General features: G+C 46.3%; 1 protein-coding gene and 1 long non-coding RNA gene across 5 annotated transcripts in view; one reads left to right on the forward strand and one right to left on the reverse strand.

Annotated features, from left to right (window-relative positions):
* The window catches only part of LOC118288390, a 49,190-nt gene that overhangs the window by 15,987 nt on the left and 12,526 nt on the right, over window positions 1-20,677 (reverse strand). The gene's annotated exons all lie outside the window — the stretch shown is intronic.
* LOC118288386 (protein sidekick-2-like) overlaps window positions 3,243-20,677 on the forward strand; it is an 81,733-nt gene continuing 64,298 nt past the window's right edge. For 2 of the 4 annotated variants that reach the window (XM_047327974.1, XM_047327973.1), the window contains exon 1: window positions 3,247-3,676. In XM_047327974.1, the coding sequence (XP_047183930.1) occupies window positions 3,517-3,676 (160 nt within the window). In that variant the 5' untranslated portion in view covers window positions 3,247-3,516. Of the gene's footprint in view, window positions 3,677-20,677 lie in introns of all 4 variants that reach the window. The other 2 variants (XM_035614413.2, XM_047327975.1) reach the window with 2 other exon arrangements.

Below are 20,677 nucleotides of genomic sequence, written 5' to 3' on the forward strand. Positions count from 1 at the left end.
ATGGTTAATATGTGTCATTGTTTACAGTAATTAATTTTGATGCTTATTTTGTCGAGGTATTAAAAGCCAATTTTCCAGCGAATTTCCATTGCTAAGTAGAGAAGCTCCACGAAAAAAATACAAATTGGTTGTTGTTGTGGAGAGAAAACAGATCTAAGGCAGTGACATACTGTACAATATGACGCCACCCTCTAATGTCTATGCTCGGATGCAGTTATGCATCTCGTAGCGGCAGTTTGGTGGTATTTTTCATGTTTCAATTCCCAGTTGGAGTTTACCACTGTCTCAAGGAAAGAGCCGCGAGATGATCGGTTACTAAGGGAGAAGTCAGATATTTTTCTCTGCAAGACACTATGTATGAAATGTCAAGAATTGTGTAGTGTTTGTACTGTATGTGTGTGTGCACGTGCGCTTGTGAGAGACCGCTGGAAGCACATCCACATTGGGAAATCAGTGATGGCAACATAGTGTAGGTGTCAAACGGCAGAGCAACACAGAGAATCAATAACAGAGTTGAAGCAAAGGGTTGGACTTTTCCTCTATTTAGACCATGGTAACTTTTCTGTTCCCATACCCACAGAGAGAGAGAGAGAGAGAGAAAGGAGGCTGGTGTTCCGTGGCCACTTTGTTTCCCTTTGTGCTATCATGCCTGCATGCATAAGTGAGGCAGCGCAGGGCCAAATTTAAAATAAAGCTCGTTTCAATCAAGCTATTTTAAATCAGGCGAGGCTGATGGAAAGAGATATGCTTTTTTGAAAAGACCATGGTGCATTTCCCAAATCCCAGACTAACACATCAGTGTTTATATCAGGTGTGATGCTGTGTGGGAGTGCGTTATCATCACAGTCCCTCTGAGGGTGAACCACAATAACCTGCCAAGTGACTGTCGGTGACCCTGAGACATGCTGGAACATCCAAAGCCTCTATCTGAGGATACAAATGAATGATGCCTCGAAGAAGAGTCGAGCCGCGCGCGTCATATTAGCACAATGCAACACAGCACAGAGCATCTGTCTTAACAAGTCAATTTATCACCGCTCCGGCTCTCAAGACTATCAAGGAAATTACACTTGATTGATCGGTTCTTTTGTGCTTGTCATAGGAAAGTAAGGCAATAAACCGAGTGAGCGTTCTGAAGTCTGAAAACACTTGTCGAAGGTTGTTCAAGGATTCGGCATTAAATTTGTATAAAAAAAAACCCAACCTCCTTTTTTATCAGGGTTGTCAGTCTATGTCATCGAAATAATTTGGTCTGTCAGTGTCTGATCATTTACATCATCATGGACTCATTTTGAAAGATGCCATTTCACAGGTTGTAGTTTGTTCGTCATATAGCTTTAATTAGAGGGAAAAAAATGTCTTTACCTCAACTAAGGGAGCAGTTGTGACGATAGTAGTCTGTAAATGAGCCTGTTTTTAGGTTCTGTGTAACACCGTGATACACCGTGTCTCAAAATCTATTCTCTGTAAGTGTACGTGTTGTACAAATGTCAGCTACACAGCTCCTTATTGTTTGACACCAGCCTGTGGTGCCCCCCCCAGCGTGGCTTGCAGCATCAGGCACCCTCTGCCTCCTCTGCTGCAGCACAGTTACAGAGATGGAGCACCTGCCCTTGTGCCTGAGCATCGTTCCCAGCAGCTTGCTAATGTCAACCTGCCTGATACGCACAGCGGGGCGGGTGCTCCAAGACGGCAACAATTTTCCACTGCATGCGAATGAGACTGGAGAGCAATCTGCCGGCCTAAGAGCCTCATAATCAGCACATCATTATCAGGAAGGGGGTTGACGCACGGGGGTGGCGGTGGGCTGAGGAGAGAGGGAATAAAAGGGAGGGGAACAAACGATGACACCAAATGAGCCCCCGGCGGAAAATGAGACATTGTAGGACGTAAGGAAAAAGGGAAGCTGGTAATTGTAGAGCAAAGGGCAGGGGGAGAGATTCACGGCGGGACAAAGCGCAGCATGGAAGGGACTGAGGTGAGGCAGGCAGGGAGCACCACCTCCGTTTAGACTTTACTTAGCTAATGGTAGCTTGGAACATCTCAAATTAGTCCACATCACTGCTCCTCCTCGAAACAAACAAAATCCAGTGGCACACGTATACGCCGTTATTTTGTAAGGCAGAATATTGTGACAGCTCGTCGAAGCATAAAGAGCCCTGCATGCATTTCATTGCAGGGGTTCAAAGGGAGTGAAGACAACAAAGCGTATATCACAGCAAGCCCATATGTATCATCCTCTTTTTTCCTTCTTCCGAGAAGTGAGTGCCATTCATTTCCGAGTGCTCACACTTCCCCCTTTTCCCCCCTGGGGCTGAGCATTCGTACACGGCAAACAGTCTGACATTCAGACTAATTCTTGGATTGCGTTGAATTGTTCAGGTGTAAGCAATTTCCTATGCTATTCGTCTGTGTAATGGTGTGGCTGTTCTGACCTCAACCACACCACAGAGCCAGGTTTTACTGGGGGGGGGGCAGTACAGAATGAATAGATTTGACAGAAAAGGGGCTCGGGGAGGCTGCAACTTACTTTGGGGTGCGTGTGACCCAGTTAACACTGTATCCTGAGACGCAGAAACATACAAAATATAAACAGCTATTTGGAAAAGATTAAGTTGTCATCTGGTAGTTTTTTGAAATCCAGGGCTTTTTGGCTTTCATGTGTCAGCAATCAATCAAAGCTGTCCAAACGGATACTTCACTACCACTCGCTGCCACGTGGTGGCAATCGCGTACAGAGCACTTGACCTGGCGAAGGTCGGTTTGTGTTGCGCGCTCCGGTACAGTCTGTATAGGATGAACAACTCCCCCCATAATTAAAAAAAGATTAAATCAAAATACATTCTTGAATGTATAGACAGAGAACAGCCCTGCTGACAAATCTGGAGCATAATCCAGATCGTTCTGTAGGGAGACACCTTTTTTCCAACCTGGGAAGGAAGGAGGACTGAGAGTCTGTCTAAATACTTGCAAACAGCACACACACACACACACACACACACCTGGGAGCCAGCCTCCCTACTGGCCATGGGGTAATGAAATGGAGAGGGGTCTATGCAGAGGTGCTTGCTCAGAGGCATCTGCTCAGGAAAGGTAAACGTGCATTAAACATAGACCCAATCATATTCCTTTATCAGACGACTTATGGCACAAATTTGGGTTCGCACATGTGCATGTGTCGTCCGGACACGTGAACTTGGACACGGTCACCATCACCTCGCGTGGGCTGTTGTTTAAATTCCCTTTTTACGCATCGCTCTCTGGTTCTTCCGGAGTTTCTTCGGAGCCGTGAGAGGATGATGTCAATGTTCCGTCTCGCGCACTTGACGGCCGAGCGAATTCGATCGGACTGACTCCGCCTCGCTCGAGCGACACTGCTCATAGTGGCGCGCGTCCGCCCGCCCGGTCGCCAGTGAGGGGAAGTCTGACGCACGGGGAACCAGCAGCAGCCGCAGCAGCAGCAGCAGCAGCAGACGGGACTCTCTTCCCCGGGAGCGCGAGGGGCCAGCGAGCAACATGTTCCCAGCGTGGAGGCGAGGGAGGCGCACCGCGGTCTCCACGGTGGCGCCGCCGCCGCGCACCACGGCCGCGGCCGGAGGAGCCGCGCGGGTCGGACAGGTGCGCGTCTCCTGTTGGATTCTGCTCGCGACTTCCATCCTCGGCGCACGGGCTCAAGGTAGGATGCGCAGCTGGGGTTTATTTCTCCATTTCTTTCTAAACTCACGTTGTCGGGGGCGACAAGAAACGCACAAGAAAAAAAAGTCTGTGATGGGGGGAATTTGCGTTAAGAAGGTTTGAAGAAGAACCGTTCCAAATTCACGGCCAAATATGCGTTTATGGATTTGGTCGTATCGTCAAACCCCCTGAATAAGAAACAACAACGTGTGTGTAACTGTTGTTACTGTCGCACTCTCTATTCCACACCGTCCCCACAAGGCTCTGAATGCTCCAGGAGCAGCCTGCGTCTGGACTCTGATAGAAACCTGCATCTCTCATCAGTCATAGGACAATATCCAAAGAGTTTTGTGTTTATTGTGATATTAAATCATGTAGATATCACATTTGCATGTTGTTATATTCACTCTTTTACAGTATATGGTATTATTTTTTAAAGGGCTTTGTATGAATAACTTGTGAGGGTCCGCTTGACTGTCACTATAAAGCCCCCTCCAAAAATTTGGGGCTTTTTAGTGAAAAGAAAAGGCAAGAAAAGGTGTCCCAGCTGAGAAAACCTCAGAATATATACTGTACTGAACCGCCCCCCTCCTCCTGCCCACGGTTCACCTTAAGAGCCAGAGGCAGTCATTAACTCGTATGAATATAACTATGACAAAGTGAAGCAGGGCCATTATTTAAAGGCGGTAATACATTTGCCTAATGTCCACCACAATCTTGCACTGTTAATCAGCGGCTGTGAAAAGGTAATCTGGTACAGGATTAATAAATGAAAACATTTAGGTTTCGCTCGGGTCCGGCTCAGTCGGAGAGATGTGTGTGGATCGCAGCGTGGACATGATTTATACTAATCATTAAATTACATGTGAAATTGATATTGCTCATCACTTGTCATTCTGTCAGATGACGACCTCTATAGCTCTTGTGAGGTGGCAGTGAGATGTACAGTAGAGATGCTTGATAGAGACAGAATGTCAGCGAGAGAAAAAATCCTCCCTGCCTCCATATTTCAAAATTGGAAAAGTAGAACTGCCAGTTGTCACGAGAACTGAAGGTAAGTTGATAAAGGACAAAGCATATTGTACGAGCTTACTGGCCTAGAAATTCCTTCCGCAGACTTGAAGAATGTCCATACTAAATGGCGTTTAACCTTATGCTTCAGAATTCAACCACAAGGTCATGTTTTTATTACAGAGGGCCACGCCGAACCGCGAAAGAAAGATGCATGTTTGTTGTACAAATCCTTGAGGCGTTTACTTCAATGGGTCCCAAAGGAGAAAGAAGTCTCCTATAAGAAGTTGATTCATATGAGAAGTGGCTCCTCTGTGCACTCCCCATTTTATAATCACAATGCTCACTGCACCAAAGTGCTAAAAGCAGCATAATCCCTTTGCTTGTTTGTCTTTGAACAGGTTGCATTCCTCTAAAGTGCTCCCAACCTTATCTGAAAAGACTCTCAGGCGTCTCTTATTATGCAGGGCACAGTTCCTTTAGCTGTTATTACCATCCCTTTTCTCCAGCTAACATGCCTGAAGTCTGAGGATCTGTTGAGCGCGTCTAGGCTACTTCACAGGGCTTTACCTTTCCTCCCCCAAACAGACCTCGTTCTCATCGTTGCAGTTGGTATTCATGCCCCCTTGAATGTTCCCGGCAGCGCATTAGCATTTGTGAGCGATTCACCCCCTCTGTCCGCCTCCTCGTTCAATTGAGAAGAACTTCCTCTACGGCGCACAATCGCTGCTCTGGGTTCTCCAGTGGAGACGCAGTTGCAGCCTTCGCGGGGGGGCCCACTCGTAATGCAGAGAGGTCTTGTTCTTGTGAAGAAGGAAGCAGATCTCATCCTCATGGGGCATTAGTCTTTGCATTGGCTGGCAGCGCGGCTGTGCCTGTGCATTAAGTCAGAGAGGCGGTAGTCGTTCCCTGCAAGCGGAGGACCTCTGAGGATGTCATAAATTAGGCGATACACATAGGTACATCGGGCCCCCAAGGAACCGGCGATAGCATGTACTTGTTTTTCATCAGGTACCTACCGAGGCTCCGGCTGTGTTTAATACTCCAGGCTGCTCCATGGCACTAGGGGATACCTGATAGAGTCCACGGGGGGGAATCCTTCTGCTGCTACAGGCTGCTCTCAGCAGGTCATTTTAGGACTAATTTAGACCCCATCATTGAAAATATGAAATAAATAGATGTGAGGGTTTTTATCCTTTTTCACCTCGTGGCAGTCTCCATCTCCTCAGCCCTCCTGAAATCCTCTGCTGCTGAAACCTGTCCTTGTGTCTTGTGAGTGACTGTGTTTTCACATCTTGTTGTGTGCGTTTGTAAAAGTGTTTGTGTGTGTGTGTGTGTGTGTGTGTGTGTGTGGGTGTGTGGGTGTGTGGGTGTGCTTGCTGACGCCTATGTTCATGTCTGTTGAGCTTTAATCTAGAGAGCAGCATTGACATCCTGCCAACCGGCAGCTGCTATAATTTTCTGGACGAACATTATTATGCAGCTTGACAGCTGTCAGCCATTTCCAAATCTTTAAATCTTATGATAATCCGCCATGCTTACAAAAAAAGCATTTGTTTAAAACACTCCGAAACCCGTGTGTGATTAAAACTCTCTGCTCTAATGCAGGCACCCGGATCATAATTCATCCACAGCACATCAGTGGCACACTGACACGCGCATGCAAACACATCCACGGAAAGGGAGAGAAAAATCAATGGGTACAAGATTACACAACTCCATCAAGAGAAATATAATGCAGTTTTAATAGAATCAAAGGCGTCCTCTTGTTCCAACAAAGACTGATGACAAACCCCGACCGCACACGCCCACACGTACAACACTCATTGTCACAAATAATAGAAGGCTTAAGCTGTTCTGCGTGTTACTCCACAAAAGTAGACCCACATACTCACATTGATGCCACATTGGCCCCGGGCATCTGATTTTCAGACATGATACTAAATCCTGAGCCCCTATGTGATGAATTTATTGCGTTCTCCTAAACTTAAAGCGCTTTCATCATGTCTCGTGTCCCATATGAGGCACGGTGACGTGGCAGAGGCAGCGCTGTGACCTCTGAGCTATAACGTACCATAATTACACGTGCATATCTATGACACATGCATCTCCCTGTTTGGGTGAAATGTAATTAATTAAACATGTTTACTGCTCCGGAGAGCTAACAGATGTCAGCCGAAATTTGGACTGAATGCTTGTTTTCTTCACAACGTGGATCATGCCCAGAAAGACCAACTAGTGGCTTGCACAGCCTCAGGTGAAAAGCGGTGGCAGCGGCGGCTTCCAAATCTCAGACTCCTCGCGTGTCTTCGGCGGCTGCCTCCCCATGTCTGGCTGGTTGGCTGCTCTTCCTTCGCCTGCCAAAACGCTGTCTACACATGTTGCCACAGGATGCTTTTTTCACCAAGAAGGAAAACATTACAATTGAATTGGGGAAAAAAGAAAGAAAAGAAAAACGATCTGTGCTCTATGGCAGCAGCATGTGAAATAAATGAGTGAAAAAAATAACTAAATAAATAATGGCAATGTTTCATTCAGGAAAGAAAATGCAAGTGCCTCAAACATGTTTACGGCTGACAAATAATTAGGATCTACTTTATTGTCGAGGAACAAACCACTGCTGTGCCGTCATTTGTTCTTCTTTTTTTTTAAGCTTCAGGAGGCCTTTAATTGGCTCAGTCGTGCAGCAAAACTGTGTTTATAGTTTATAATGGAAATGTAATCAAATTAACTTGTACCACAGGGTTTTGGCATTCACCCCTTGCCCAGTAATTGCCATTTGCCCATGGGGCTACGGTAATGGCTATTTGCATGGGGCACAGAGTCCTATCTCCCACCATGTGTCTGTCATGCTGCCATATTAGGGTGGCTGACTGAAATTGTTACTCACCACGCATCACTTTAGCTCCTCTTTGCTGTGCTACTGTTATTGAGCACTCGAGAATGCAAGGTATCTCCACCCCAGAAAAACCCTGTTCTGCAGACTGATTTGTCGCACTGGGTGAGGAATAGTTTGGGAAAGGTATAGGCTTCTCAAATTAGATTTCAGCATTGACTGAAGAGGCGAGGCCTTCTTTGGGGGCCAATTTTAATCACGCAGCTGAGACTGGTTTTGTTTCCAGGTCCTGCTTGTTTACTGATGAGACTGAGGGGAGAACCGCTGCAGGGGGAGGCAGACAAATTCCTCACATATTAATTCTCCTGGCTAAAAGTCTAATCAATCTGAAACAGGACCGGGAGGCACCTCCTCAGCTATCAAGAACAAAAAGAACGGACTCAGTATACAGGCCCTGAGCAGGGACAGAAACTGAAAGAGGAAAGGACCTTGGATGTGGGGGGATAAGAAGTGGCACAGCTTGTGTAATTTGTCCAACATCATTTTGACAAGGGAGCAAAGATGTCGTGCATGCTTCCCTATCAGAGTATCACTAAGGAGCCATTTGAAAACAGCCTTCAATATGGTGTCACCGCTTTTATCCAAGGAGAAGAGGGCTCGTATTGAAGCCGTAGTCTTGGAACATGCATCTGTCTTCAAGCCCCCAAGCTGTTACATGTAAACATTTAAACAACACAAAGGCAACTCACTGAAAACTGCGGTGAGAAACAATGCTTTTCACGGCATAATGTGAGCACTGAATCTCTGCTCTCATTCAGCTGGCCCCCCTCCTGGGGACTTGCGAGTGTATTCTTGTGTTGTGAATAAATGGCAAAAAGAGGCAAAAACAAACTCTCCTAAAAACAACTGGTGATATCAATCCATTTTTCTCTGTGCATTTATTTGAATGAAGTCACGTCATGGCCTGCTCCGTTTTTTTTCAGCGGACCTTAAACCAACATCACAACACTTTGTCACTTGGTTATGTTGCCCTACCACCAGCAGCCTGCCAACATTGCTAAATAAATGAGAGAGCAACTATAAGAGTCCCACAACTGATAGAACTGAAAACAATAAAAAAGAGCTGTTGTTTTTCCCATTTCTCCTTTGCCCGCTTGTTTGACTATCAAAGCCGCATCCTCCTCCTGATATTGCCAACTTTTACCTTGCTGTTTGAAGAGAACATATTTTTTTTTTGTATCAGCACCATGCGTGGATTCGGAGTCAGGGGTCAGCAGGTTGGCAGGGCTGGCTGAGCAGAGAAAACTGTTTCAGTCTGTGGCATACTTCCTCTCCACTGGCAGGGTCATCTCTGGAAAGATGCTCTCCATCTGCGGGGTTGGGTTTGCTGCTCTGCTCAGGCTAAGCTTGGCAGCAGGCCTACCGGTCCCACCAGGGGGCCTGGCAAATTGCCTCTTGCTGCATCTCAATGCCTCGTGCTCACTATTGATTAGGGCCAGAGCCGACTCTCATTCTCCACTGTCCTGCTCTTGGCCACATGTGATCCCATATCATGTTTGATATTATGTTCTGTTTCCCAACAACTGCCTTCTTACCCTTCCCCAAGCTAAGCGAAGCTCCACATCAGGCCCTCCCCTCCCCTGTCATGTTTACACAGTACCCCACCTTCACTATAAACAAATGGCATGCAACCAAGGGATGTCAGTGTGGATATTACAGCATGGAACATGCAGCGGAGGTAAATCCAAAGAAATATCAACCCCAAAATCTCATTCTGCGATGTTTTTAGTTTTTTGTTTATAAGAAATTCCTGCCTGGTGCACACGGCAGAGAAGAGTCGGCCGACACTAGCATGGCAGCTCTTTAATGTACACATATCTTTGATCACTCTCCTTGCCGCTAACATCAGCAGAGTGTCAGTTCAAAAGAGTGACTGTGATGGGAGCTGACAGCAGAACTGCGGGGATTCTGCTCCACGGCTCATGTCACATCTGGATTGCCATTCCTTGGCCCCAAAGCACAAGCAATGAAAGCGCTTCAGGTGCAAGACTGAAAGCATATGGCGGGATTCAACCTCGGGTGAAAGCCCAGACAAAGCCTTTGTCCAATGCTGAATGAAACGCTGCTTTTCTCTCCTAAGGCAATTTGCATTTAGAAAGATATGTACAGACTTTAAAAAAATTTCAACTTGATAGTATGGTGTTTTTTTTGCCCTGACATCGTTTTTGGGGTATTTATCAACTAAACCAATGTATGCATAGGGGCGGGCAATTTGACTATTTTATAACCATGATCAAGCTTGAAGAGGTCCATGATCTACTTTCCAAGAAGATTGTAGAGATTTTGAAAACGTATGACATTTACACCCAGCCTACCCTAATGGACCCATGCTATGATTAGCCCAATTATATCGTACGTTTTTGAAAAAACAATTCAGTGCGAGCTAGGAGCGCGGCACGTGAGGAGTGGGTGCCATAACAAGTCATTAGTATTTCTCAAGGCAAAGTTATCCGTAAACTTTGTCGGGCAACAGTTTGCCATTCCAGTGGTAATACGACAAATCTACTTTATTAGGGAAACTTCCAAAGGACCATTTGAAACGTTCCACTCGGATCAGTACAACTCAACTCGTCTGTATCTCGCCAGATCCTGAAATAAAGACAGTTGTCATCGATCAACACATTAGAGTCATTGGGAAAAAAACACAATAAACGCTGTTAACAATGGAAAGAGGTGACAGAGGCGGCCGCGTTCTATCTTGCTAATGGCGCCGTTCAAAGATGTGGACAATGTGGGATTGAAGACGCCGCTGCACCCGTGAGATGCTCGGTGCAATCCATCTAAGTCCATGTCTTAAATGCAGTATTGTGTTTTAAACGGTGCAAATCAGTCAATAAATCAACCGTACTTTATCTGTGCAGCACTTTTGGTACCAACAAAGTAACATTAAGCGCTTTACAGAATAAAAGCAATAACCCCACTCGCACGGACAGAGCAAAACCATAATAATAAATTTGCAATGAGAGCACCAAAGACAAGTAATTGAAGATAAAGATCAAATGGTAAATGATAGAATAATAAAGGAGACAAGAAAAGAATAAAGATAAGATAATAAAATGCTAAAAGAGAACAGACATATATACAATGAATAGTGTATAATGTTAGTCCATAGACTGGTTTGAGTCTTGATATCCTCGACAGTATTTTATTTCAAAATAGGGGCATGCGTGTTAAAAAGATTGTGATATAGCTTTTTTTGTGGAAGTTTGCCCACTACTTATAAAGTGCTGACATATTTGACCATGTACTGGATCATAGCTTTCATTCTATGTGAGGGAAATAATTTGCTAGTGCGATTGAATGTCTGTAATCACCACACATAGAATGAACAAAGGCTCTGGAAAAATAGTGGTAACCCGAGTGCCCGACTGCTTGAATGATACAAATTATGTAAGCGTACAGTACATACAAAAATCAATACAGCCGAGCAGCCCTTATTGAAATCAACAAATTGATAAAAAAATGGTGGTATTTGCTCCGCTTCTACACCCTTACAGGATTAATAGGTACAGGGCCACGGAGAGCCGCTGTTTGACAATGAAGCATGAATCTGCCAATACGTAAATCATGTCCGCCATGTGTTTCTGCCTGGAATGATTTAGGATCAGTTTAAGAGAGCTCCTCGGAGGTTAAGCGCAAGTCTGTGGTGCATTGCACCTCTGAAAGCAAGCAATACTGACAAGGATAAAAGAGATCCTGTGCAGATGCATTTGCCTAGTTTATTTTGATTTCAAAGGCAGCTTGGAAGAGGAAATTCAATAAAAGTTCAGTTTACTGCTTTAATTCATGTTAGCGGATCCCCAAACATGCACACAACTAAAGTGTGCATACTTTGCCGCATGCACGCACGCGCACACACGCACGTAGATTGTTTCATTATCGCCAAATGGAGCTTTCTCAAAAGACCACACCGGCATTTCAAGGCTGTTTTCAGCACAACTAATGAAAGTGGGGCACAGCCATAATGTCTCGTGTGAATAGACAAAATCACGACCAGTATTTTCAGTGTGCAAGCGTCATGTTTCGGATTTGGTCCTCTGCGCAAAGCACATTCCAATTGAACCCGTCTCCCTGCCATGTCGCAGTCGCTGCCAGCTGCGGTGAGGTGGCGGAGAGGAGGGGAATAGAAAGAGAAATGAATATTGCCGTGGACGCTGTGAGGAGGCAATGGGCGAGGGGTGGTGGTGGCTCGGTGGGGCATTGATGGAGGAAAGAAAGGAGAGCGCTGCATCAGTGGGGCAGAGATTGCTGTAGTGTACAGTAGCGCAAATCCTAAATTCTGAGCAGATCCGACAGTAGCTAGGAAACAGCTGACAGTAAAATGGGGGGGGATCAAAGGGATTAGTGTGCCCAGTTTGAGCCCAAACAGTAACCCTTCCCCTTCTCCCACTGCCAGCCTTTTTATACATTCACCCCTGTGTTTCAGTGGTGTGTTCAGCCTGTTAGACACAAGCCATCTCTGGTTATCCTCCCCCAAGTCTAATTTTTTAATTTCGAATTCAATTTTTAAATTACATTTTTTTCCCTACATGCTCTTTAGCTCTTATGCTCCCACGGGCAGGAATAATGTAGAAAAAAGGTCACAGTTCCAACTTAAGGAGAGGAGCAGGCTGAACACTCACACATGCGCGTGGGCCACGGATAAGTCCGAAATGCCTGCACACACATAATCCAGACAAAACAAAGACGTTGCCTCTGATGGAAGAGGGTGCACTTGTCAGACACAATCAGTGCTGCCTTTTGTGATCTGAGTGAGATTTCCTGTCACCGGGGCTCGAGACGCAGCCTGTTTAATTCTGCAGCGGACTGCCATGTCCCAAAGGCCTTGGTCAATGTCTCTTCTTGTTTCGTAGCAAGAGAGATGTACATAAAACACATGAGCCCAAGCGTCCCCTGTTGGGGGACGTCTACTGTACTGCACCAGGAGGACTTCTGACAATGTTGGGCCCCGCGTCTCCACAATGGACTGGACTGACACACAGCTTCACCCGAGAGAGAACAGCCAAATCGGATCTGCATCACAGGTGACAAACATATGATGCTTCAAAACTGATTTGTGATGCCTGACTTCAGCGAGTGCATTACGGCAGCAACAAAGGAAGGGTTGGCTCTTGTTGTTCCCGTATGCGAGGCCGATTCTGCACGTGGACACGATGATGCCCGCGGTTGCTCCCACTTGTGTTGCTGTTGCAGAGGACCCGTGCAAAATTTTTCAGTGTCAGTGTCATTGTCCTCTGTGTTTTCTCAAATTGCTGGTCAAGCTATTTTAATTTGCTAGTGAGGGTCTTTGGAAGAGTAATTTCCTTGTTCTGTGAAAGGGAATGTTCGAGCGCATATCTGAATGTAGCAATGCTGGACATGTTCTTTGCCTTTGGGGACAGTAGAAATGGGAGAGTCAGTGGAATTATATCAGCTCAATGAAGTTGCTCTGGCCGATGTTTAATTTCATAAAATTCAATTAAAAAAACCTTTATTTCCATTTCTGTAATCACTCAAGGGGTCGCCGTCATTAAAGTACGGAGAAGGAATTGTGAGAAGAAATCACCAATCAATTCTGTGCTTGTCTTGCCATTGTGTCTCTCCAAAGCTTCATAGTGAACGTAACTGTGACTCTATATGACGAGAGAAAAGCTGCGACAGAAAAGTTTACTGTAAGGAATGCGGTAAGCAGACGTGGAAGACACACAGCTGTAAAATGTAGATAATAGATGTTATCACCTCAGCACAGCAACTACCTTTCCTCCTTTGTCTTCCTCTGTGGGCCCTGCGCTTGATGCTCAGATATATGTTGAAGTGAATATGAAGCTCTTTTTTGCCACCACTGCATTAGCAAGGAATAATGAATAGGAGAAAAAAAGAGACGAGGCAAGCGACGGAGAGAACATGTTCCCCACCAGCCTTCCTGCAAACACGGACTGCAGAGCCAACATATGCAAACTCAAAGGGTGGCGGTGTTTAAAAGCTTTAATCACACCACTGCTCAGAGCCCGTCGCACTCTGCATCATTGAAAGCTTGTTTTATTAATGTTGTCCAGAGTGAAGTATGGTGGGATAGAGGGGTTGGCTGGGGGGGGTTGTGTTGCATTGTGCTCGTGATTTAAAATGGGGTGGGGTGGAGCAGAAACAATGGCCATGAAAAAAACATGGCAAGTCTGAGGCAGCCCATTTTCCATTACTTCGGTAGGCACGGCGGCCAAAATGGTGCATGTAAGAGTGGATGTACGCTTCATAGAGAAACATTCCAGTGAGATGGGTCTTAATGTTTCAAGAACAACCGTATTCATGTGTTCGCCGGGATGTCAGTCGTAGAGGAAGAGAGGGATTCTTCTCCAGGATATCAGTCGCGGGGAAGAAGTTCACTCTTTGTGCTCTGGTTGACTTTGTAGAGGTACCTCCATCGTGCGCTCTGTGTGACACATACAAGCCAATCAAGGCGGAGTGCGCCGTCTTTGAGCGAGCGGGTGAAGTTAAACCTCGTGTGACTCGGATGCCTAATTGCTCTCATTAGCAGCCGACGATCACACCAGTTATTCTGGACAATTAACCGGCTGCCACCAAGATGTTATGAGGCAGAATATTGCGGTGGGTCAAGGGGAAGAAAAAGAAGAAGAAAAATTGTAATTAATTCTCACTTAAATTAATGATTTCATATTTCAAACAACAATAGCATTTTGTTGAGATTCCCCGAGGGGAGACCACTGATGAGGGGGTTGTTGTTTTTGTGTGTGTGCGTGTTCGTGTGTTGTGGAAACGAGGAAGTGCGCGCAGTCGATGGAAATCAGGAGCTATTGTTGTTTGACAGTAGGCACCTTTGCAGTGATTGCCTGTGTTATTAATTTGTGAGATGAGAGGAGGCAGGCTCCTCCAGCCTCTGATGGTTACGCACTGCATTAAAGAACTGCTGCCATGAATGACACTCAGGACTAATGAATATGAATACGTTTATAAAAATAGGCACAGGCTCCCCTCTCCGTGCAGATTGGGAATGACAGTCACATCGGCTGGGCATGGTTGATGAGAGAGGGAGCCGCGGCCCCTGGAGATGGGGAATGTTGCAGGGATCAGACAAACAAACCCCCTCTCACACACACACACACACACACACACACACACACACACACACACACACACACACACACACACACAGACAAATGCCCCCCGTCTGATGACATTCGAAAAAGGCTCCAGCATTTGAGACTGACAATCTTGTCATCTTATGATAATATTTAGTCACAAACAGTCCGATACATCACAGCCTGTGTCTACCTCACCGTTGTGTCCCTGCAATAATCATTACCCGAGTATCCATCACGGAGCTAATTGCTCCATTTGTGCATGATGTCACCGTGAATAGACTATCTATTATTCGCATGAAATACAGAGCAGGTTGGTGGCTTGAAAGGGAGTTTCTCTTACTTTTTTTGAAACACACAGGTGGCATATTGTTAGCTAGTTATTTATACTGCGCAAACAATGCCTTTTCATTGCCTGTCGTGCAATTTATAAACTGTTTCCATTTATTGTCATTACCGCTCAATTCATTACTATCATAGAAGCTTTGGCGACGTGACAACGTGTCAGTCTTGCTCTCTGTGTATAATTCAGCATTTAAGCACAGTCATTACCTTACATGCATTAATAGTAAACCGGTGTGAAATGAAAGGCATTTTTCATATTGTATGCAATATACAAGGAGGAATGCCTTTACTTCCGCAGTTGTATTCATTTATTTTTTATGCTGCTATTTGAAACCAGTAGTAGAAATGTGTAGTAGTAGCAGTACGATTTCTTATATGTGTATATATATATATAAAAGTTTCAAAGCAATCTATCAACTGCGCAGTCCATCTCACATACACACATGCTTCTTTCTCTAAAGATGTATTTAAGTTTTCTATTTATCAACATCACAAAGCCCTGACCTCAAAAAAACCACAACCCCACAGTCGTCAGAGAAATTTATCACCGACTGTGTGTTCTCTCCTTAAAACAGATGAGCGATAAGCCAAACAAGGATATGCAAATGCCTTCATCTGTTTCCCCTCGGCAGGCGACAATTTTAATTGATTAATTGAAGATGTTTATGTGATTGGTTGCGGCTTAATAATCCACAGCGTTATTTTTCAGGCTGTTCCGTTTAGGTGCAACAGCGTGACTCCCCCCCCCACTTCCATACTTTCCCTGAAAGTTAATGTGCTTATTTTTCCGTGTTTGAAGCGCAGGCAGGACCAATCCCCTCAAAGATTTGTGAAGGACTTTGATTGAGATGAGTGGGCTGCTCATTGGCTCTGACTGACGTGACCTTGGTGTGTGTTGTCTGGCAGCATCTTGAGGAGCATGGGCGACTGTGAGCGCTGGACACTGGGCGTGAATGACACCATGGTGCTGACCTTGAGCCAGGTTGCTGTACGGCAGCGGCCCAGCGTTTAAGGCCCAGAGAAAAAACTCATTGAGCAGCTGACTAAACTGGGTTAGACTGCACCCATGGACGTGAGCCATCAAACTGAACTAATTAACAGCTGAAGCAACCTTGAAAGCTGCAGACAACAGTGTGTTAGCAGCGTATTGCCCCCCAACCACTCTCATGCCCCCACCGTTTCCAGGAGTCTGTGCTCCTCGTGCGCCGCTCAATTCATTTATTTTGCACCTGAACAACAGTTACTTTATAATATTTCCACACCAGCTGAAATTAGGTTTGAAGTACCCTCGCGTCAAATCGTTCCGCCGAAAATTGGAGAGGCATAAAAGACAGATAAAAGCAATACATTTTACCCCTGAAAAAACATGTTGGTTTGTGGGGCGGGAGAAAGGAAAGAGAGGAAGGGAGGGGGAACCGATGCAAGACCAGTTTCATAAAAATGCTCATCACCTCCTAGGATGCTCAGGAAGACTCGGCTGAATGGCGTGACTCATTTTACCTACTTGTATGCCGGCATGTCTGGGTTGTATGTTCATGCCGTTGCCCTGGAACGTGAATGAACCAAAAACAGCCCAAAACAGGATTTACTCAAAGGGGGGGCGACTCGTCAAATTCTGTCAGATTTGAACTCTCATAACACTGAGCCCCAGGGATTCTGTTTGATTTCCCCCTGAATCAGCGAGGCTGCTGTTTCCTTATGAGGGTAGTTTGGTGTGAACTGCTGCTGGGGGTCAGGGGCCAATTCAACGTTATTGAATAATAAATAAATAGAAATGTGTTCCGGCTGTAGCTGATCCCTGTTGTTTCTTCTCCTCTTACTTACCCTGGCAGACAGACAGCAGCTGGGGCCTTGTATTTGCTGTAATGGCCTGTATATATGCAGGGTTTCATATTTCAATCACCGCCACGGCAGCAGAAATAGGTGGTTTAAGATGAAGTTGAAATTGGAAAGTGGCTATCGTGTCTGCATGAGGAAACACATTTGAATCCCGGCGGAGAAGGTGCCTTGCCGCTGCCTCTGGAACACAGGCTGACAAGTCCTTATAGGAGTGGAGTTAAAGTTGGAGCCACAAGTGCCCCTGCGTCTTTCAAGCCGCAGCCGCATGATTTTCATGCGGAGGTCGCATCAGGGACATGAGATTTGAGGAAGTATTTCATAAAAGCCTCACAATCAATGATTCATCAGTGGAAATATTAATGGGCCATAAAAGATGTATTGGACTCTGATGAGATAGATCTACAATCACATCGTTAAATGTCACAGGGCTGTTCATTCCTGGTAATAAGGTATTTGTAATAATTAATGTTTGGTGTTATTTTGGCTCGTAAGGGAAACGATTTGCCAGTGTACATTCGTCTGACTGTTGGAGTTGTGCTGTGAGGGTGTTGAAAAAAATGAGTCGAAGAGTTTCACTTCTTGCTGTCACTTATTTCTGTTACTCACAGTCTCTCCTCTCTGCTACATTAACTGAATATTCATTATGTGGCTAATAGTGGTGCCTTTGAAGAGGAATGATCATATTTAATTTTCTCGGCCGAGAAGGAGCCAGTCGGTGAGGAGAGCGTGGAGGAGAGCAGAGTATGGGAAAGATAAAGTGGAGGGAGTGAGAGAATAAGATCAAGCGATGAACGGAGCGGCACAGGGGCATGGAGTTTATGGACAGCCAGGGGTGGGGTGTTGGGTGGGCGGGCGAGACGAGTCTCCAGATTACAATATGATTATATCAGTCCATCCGCCCGATAGCATTGATTGACCTGCACCTGTGTCTCCACAACTCCACCACCTCTCAGAGCCGGTACAGTGCAAGAGACTGCATTGTTCTCTCTCCCCGACGTCGTGTCTCTTCTGTTTGCAAGAGGAGACTCTTTCTTTCCACTTTGTCCCCCCCCCCCCCCCCCCCCTCTTACTCTTGGCAAGGGAGGATCAGATTATGAGGAGAAAAAGAAAAAAGCTCAACCAGTGGCCGCAGCGGTATTTCTTCGCCCCAGCAGCTGCAGTGCCTGCCTGTGTTTATCGCTTTATCGATTACCATCACAAGGCAGTAATTTGCCGGGACTTGCAGGGACATGATTAAAGATCCGCCAGCGATGCATGGTGGCGCACGTTGGTCGCCGGGGTGTCATGTTGATGTACGTGCACTGACACACGCGCACACACATAGTACACAGAGTGTTCAAGTGGGGTGGGGGGGGGGGGGGGGGGGGGCAAAGAGTACATTCCTGTCATAGTCATCAATGGCTTTAAATCTCCTGGGCTAACCTTTTAATGCTCTCAGATCCTTATGGCTGGCTGGATAATTGATTGTGTTTGGTCTAATGGGATTAAGAGGCAGTAGTGGCCTTGGGCTGGACACAGTGGCGGTGATGGCGGCCAGGCCAGTGGATTGGAAGATAGAGAGTTAGATAAAAGACATGAATGGAGTGTGGCTTGAATTGAGACAGAGGTGTGTGTGTGTGTGTCTATGCGCGTGTGTGTTTGTGTCTGTGTGTGTGTGTGTGTGTGTGTGTGTGTGTGTGTAAGACAGGGACACAGGAAGAGTGAGACATAGCGACAGAGACAGAGAGGCAGGGCAGAGACGGAAGAGCAGCAGAGTTGGGGGGGAAAAAAGACTGAAAGGAAAGAGGATGAAAACAGCGCGGATAGATAGCTGCAGGTCCGCTTCTCAGTCCATCCCTAATTAGCTGTATGAGAAAAAACCAGGGAGCGGATGGCATCCCCAAGTGAAAAGCTTGTTAGCGTAAGAGATGCTATCTGCCGGCTATTGGTTTTGGCTGTGTTTTTGCTCGCTGGGTGAGTCACTGGGTCTGCGGTGTGCAGCGAGATGAAAGCGGCGGGAAAATGAGAGCCAAGGTGGTGATGGCCCATCCCCCTCTCATCACCCAGGACAAAGCCCGTCCTCTCCTAACTTATCAACACCCCTCGGTGCTCGAGCTTCATCCCTAACACCAGAGCTTGTTTGAATGTGTCAGTTTGCGAGCCCCCCTTTCTTCTCGGAATTATTTTTAACTTCCCCTCCACACTTGGGATGAGATGAAAGCAGAAGTTTGTGTGGGAGAGTAGTGAGGGATGTGGCTGCGGTTAGTGAATTTTTTTTCGCCAGAGTTTTCACTGACTGCGCGTCGATCTCACATTGCAGCCGTGTGTCTGGAATCCCTGGCCTCTTTTACGGGCGCATGGCTCTGTCATGAGCGCACAGGCAGCACAGAGCTGTCATCATCAGTGCCAGATTTTATTTAAAGTTTTTCTTTTTTTTACCTCTACTCCCTCTCTAGTACTACACACCAGCACCTCCCTCTCCATTTATGTATACATCCAGGCAGAGGCTTGTAGTATGAGGGTTAACAGGGGCTGTCATTGCTGGATTGTTGGCTCTATTCATCCACGTCCAGCCAGCCAGATCATACGGCAGATCCAGGTTTTGTCTCTTGTGAATAGAGAATCTGCTGCAGCCCACCGCCCTTTTATGCTGGGCCACATTTTCACCAGGTCTCAGAATATGCCAGGTCAGGATAACTGTTGCCCTTTCGTTGGGCGGTGGAAGGCATTTTGCCAGCTCTCCGTGGCGCGAGTAGTGGAGCCGAAACGTGTTGTCGTGAGTGTGTGGCTGTGTATGCACCGGTGACGGTGCAAGTGTCGGTGAATGAGAGACAGAGAGGAGAGAAAGCAGGCGAGAGAGAGATAAGGCAAGTGTGTATAGAGTCGACTGGGTGTATGCTCTGGTGGGAATACGAGTGTGGGGACCGCGCAGCACAAGGAAAATCATATTGTGTTTGTGAGTTAGGGAAAATGTGTCACCCTGACCTGGCTGTCTGCCTTTTCTTGCCGAGGAGACGACAGGTGAGGGGTTGCTATGGTTACCCGGAGTATGGGGTAGGGTTTGGAATGAGTGTTTTTCTGTGGCGGCGGCGGCGTCACAATTTCACTTTCCTCACACCTCACATGTTCTAGTTTTGTTTATGTTTATGTGAGTGATATTGTAGCGCCATATGTGTGCAGCAGGTGTTACTAGTAGCTGAGTGCCAGCGTGTGCCGATGTGGGTGTTAGAAAGAGCTATCAGTCAGCCCCTTTCCCCCCGCTCCACAGAGACGTCCCGGGGAGCTGCGCTGTCCCTACAAGGGCCAGATGCTGCCTTGGTTTGGTCTGCTGCCCTCTTTCCTCTCTTCCCTCGTTCCCAGGCCCACATCAAACACACGCCGCCCATTCCCCCCCACAGCTCTAAATCTTTTTAATTCCATCATCTGTTGCCCATTGAGGGTAGCAATTTAGTCTTTACGCAGCATTTTAGTGTGCCATTAAAAGATTCTGTGAGGTTGGTGGCTGTCGAGGAGAGGTGGCCAGTCTTCAATCTGTGCCTCTGTGTCTAACCTCGGCATTGCCATCCCTTGAGACACATCCATCCATGAAGAAAGTGTTTGAACAGCTCGGGCCGAGCCCATTGAGAATATATTGAATAACCCTATACACGCCGAGCTCAACCACTCCATCACGATGGCTGTTCATGTCATTCATTTATTGTGATAACCACGAGGCCGCACTACAGTGTAGTAAGGGGGCCGTCTGAGTAGTTATCAAGTAGGAGTTTTACTTTCTCTGCACTTAACAGTCTTACACATGTAGAACTAGTCACTTCAATATCTGGCGGTCGTATAACTTGACCTTAATCAACATCTGGAA

The sequence above is a fragment of the Scophthalmus maximus genome, chromosome 17, assembly GCF_022379125.1.
Source record: "Scophthalmus maximus strain ysfricsl-2021 chromosome 17, ASM2237912v1, whole genome shotgun sequence".
Lineage (NCBI taxonomy): Eukaryota > Metazoa > Chordata > Actinopteri > Pleuronectiformes > Scophthalmidae > Scophthalmus > Scophthalmus maximus.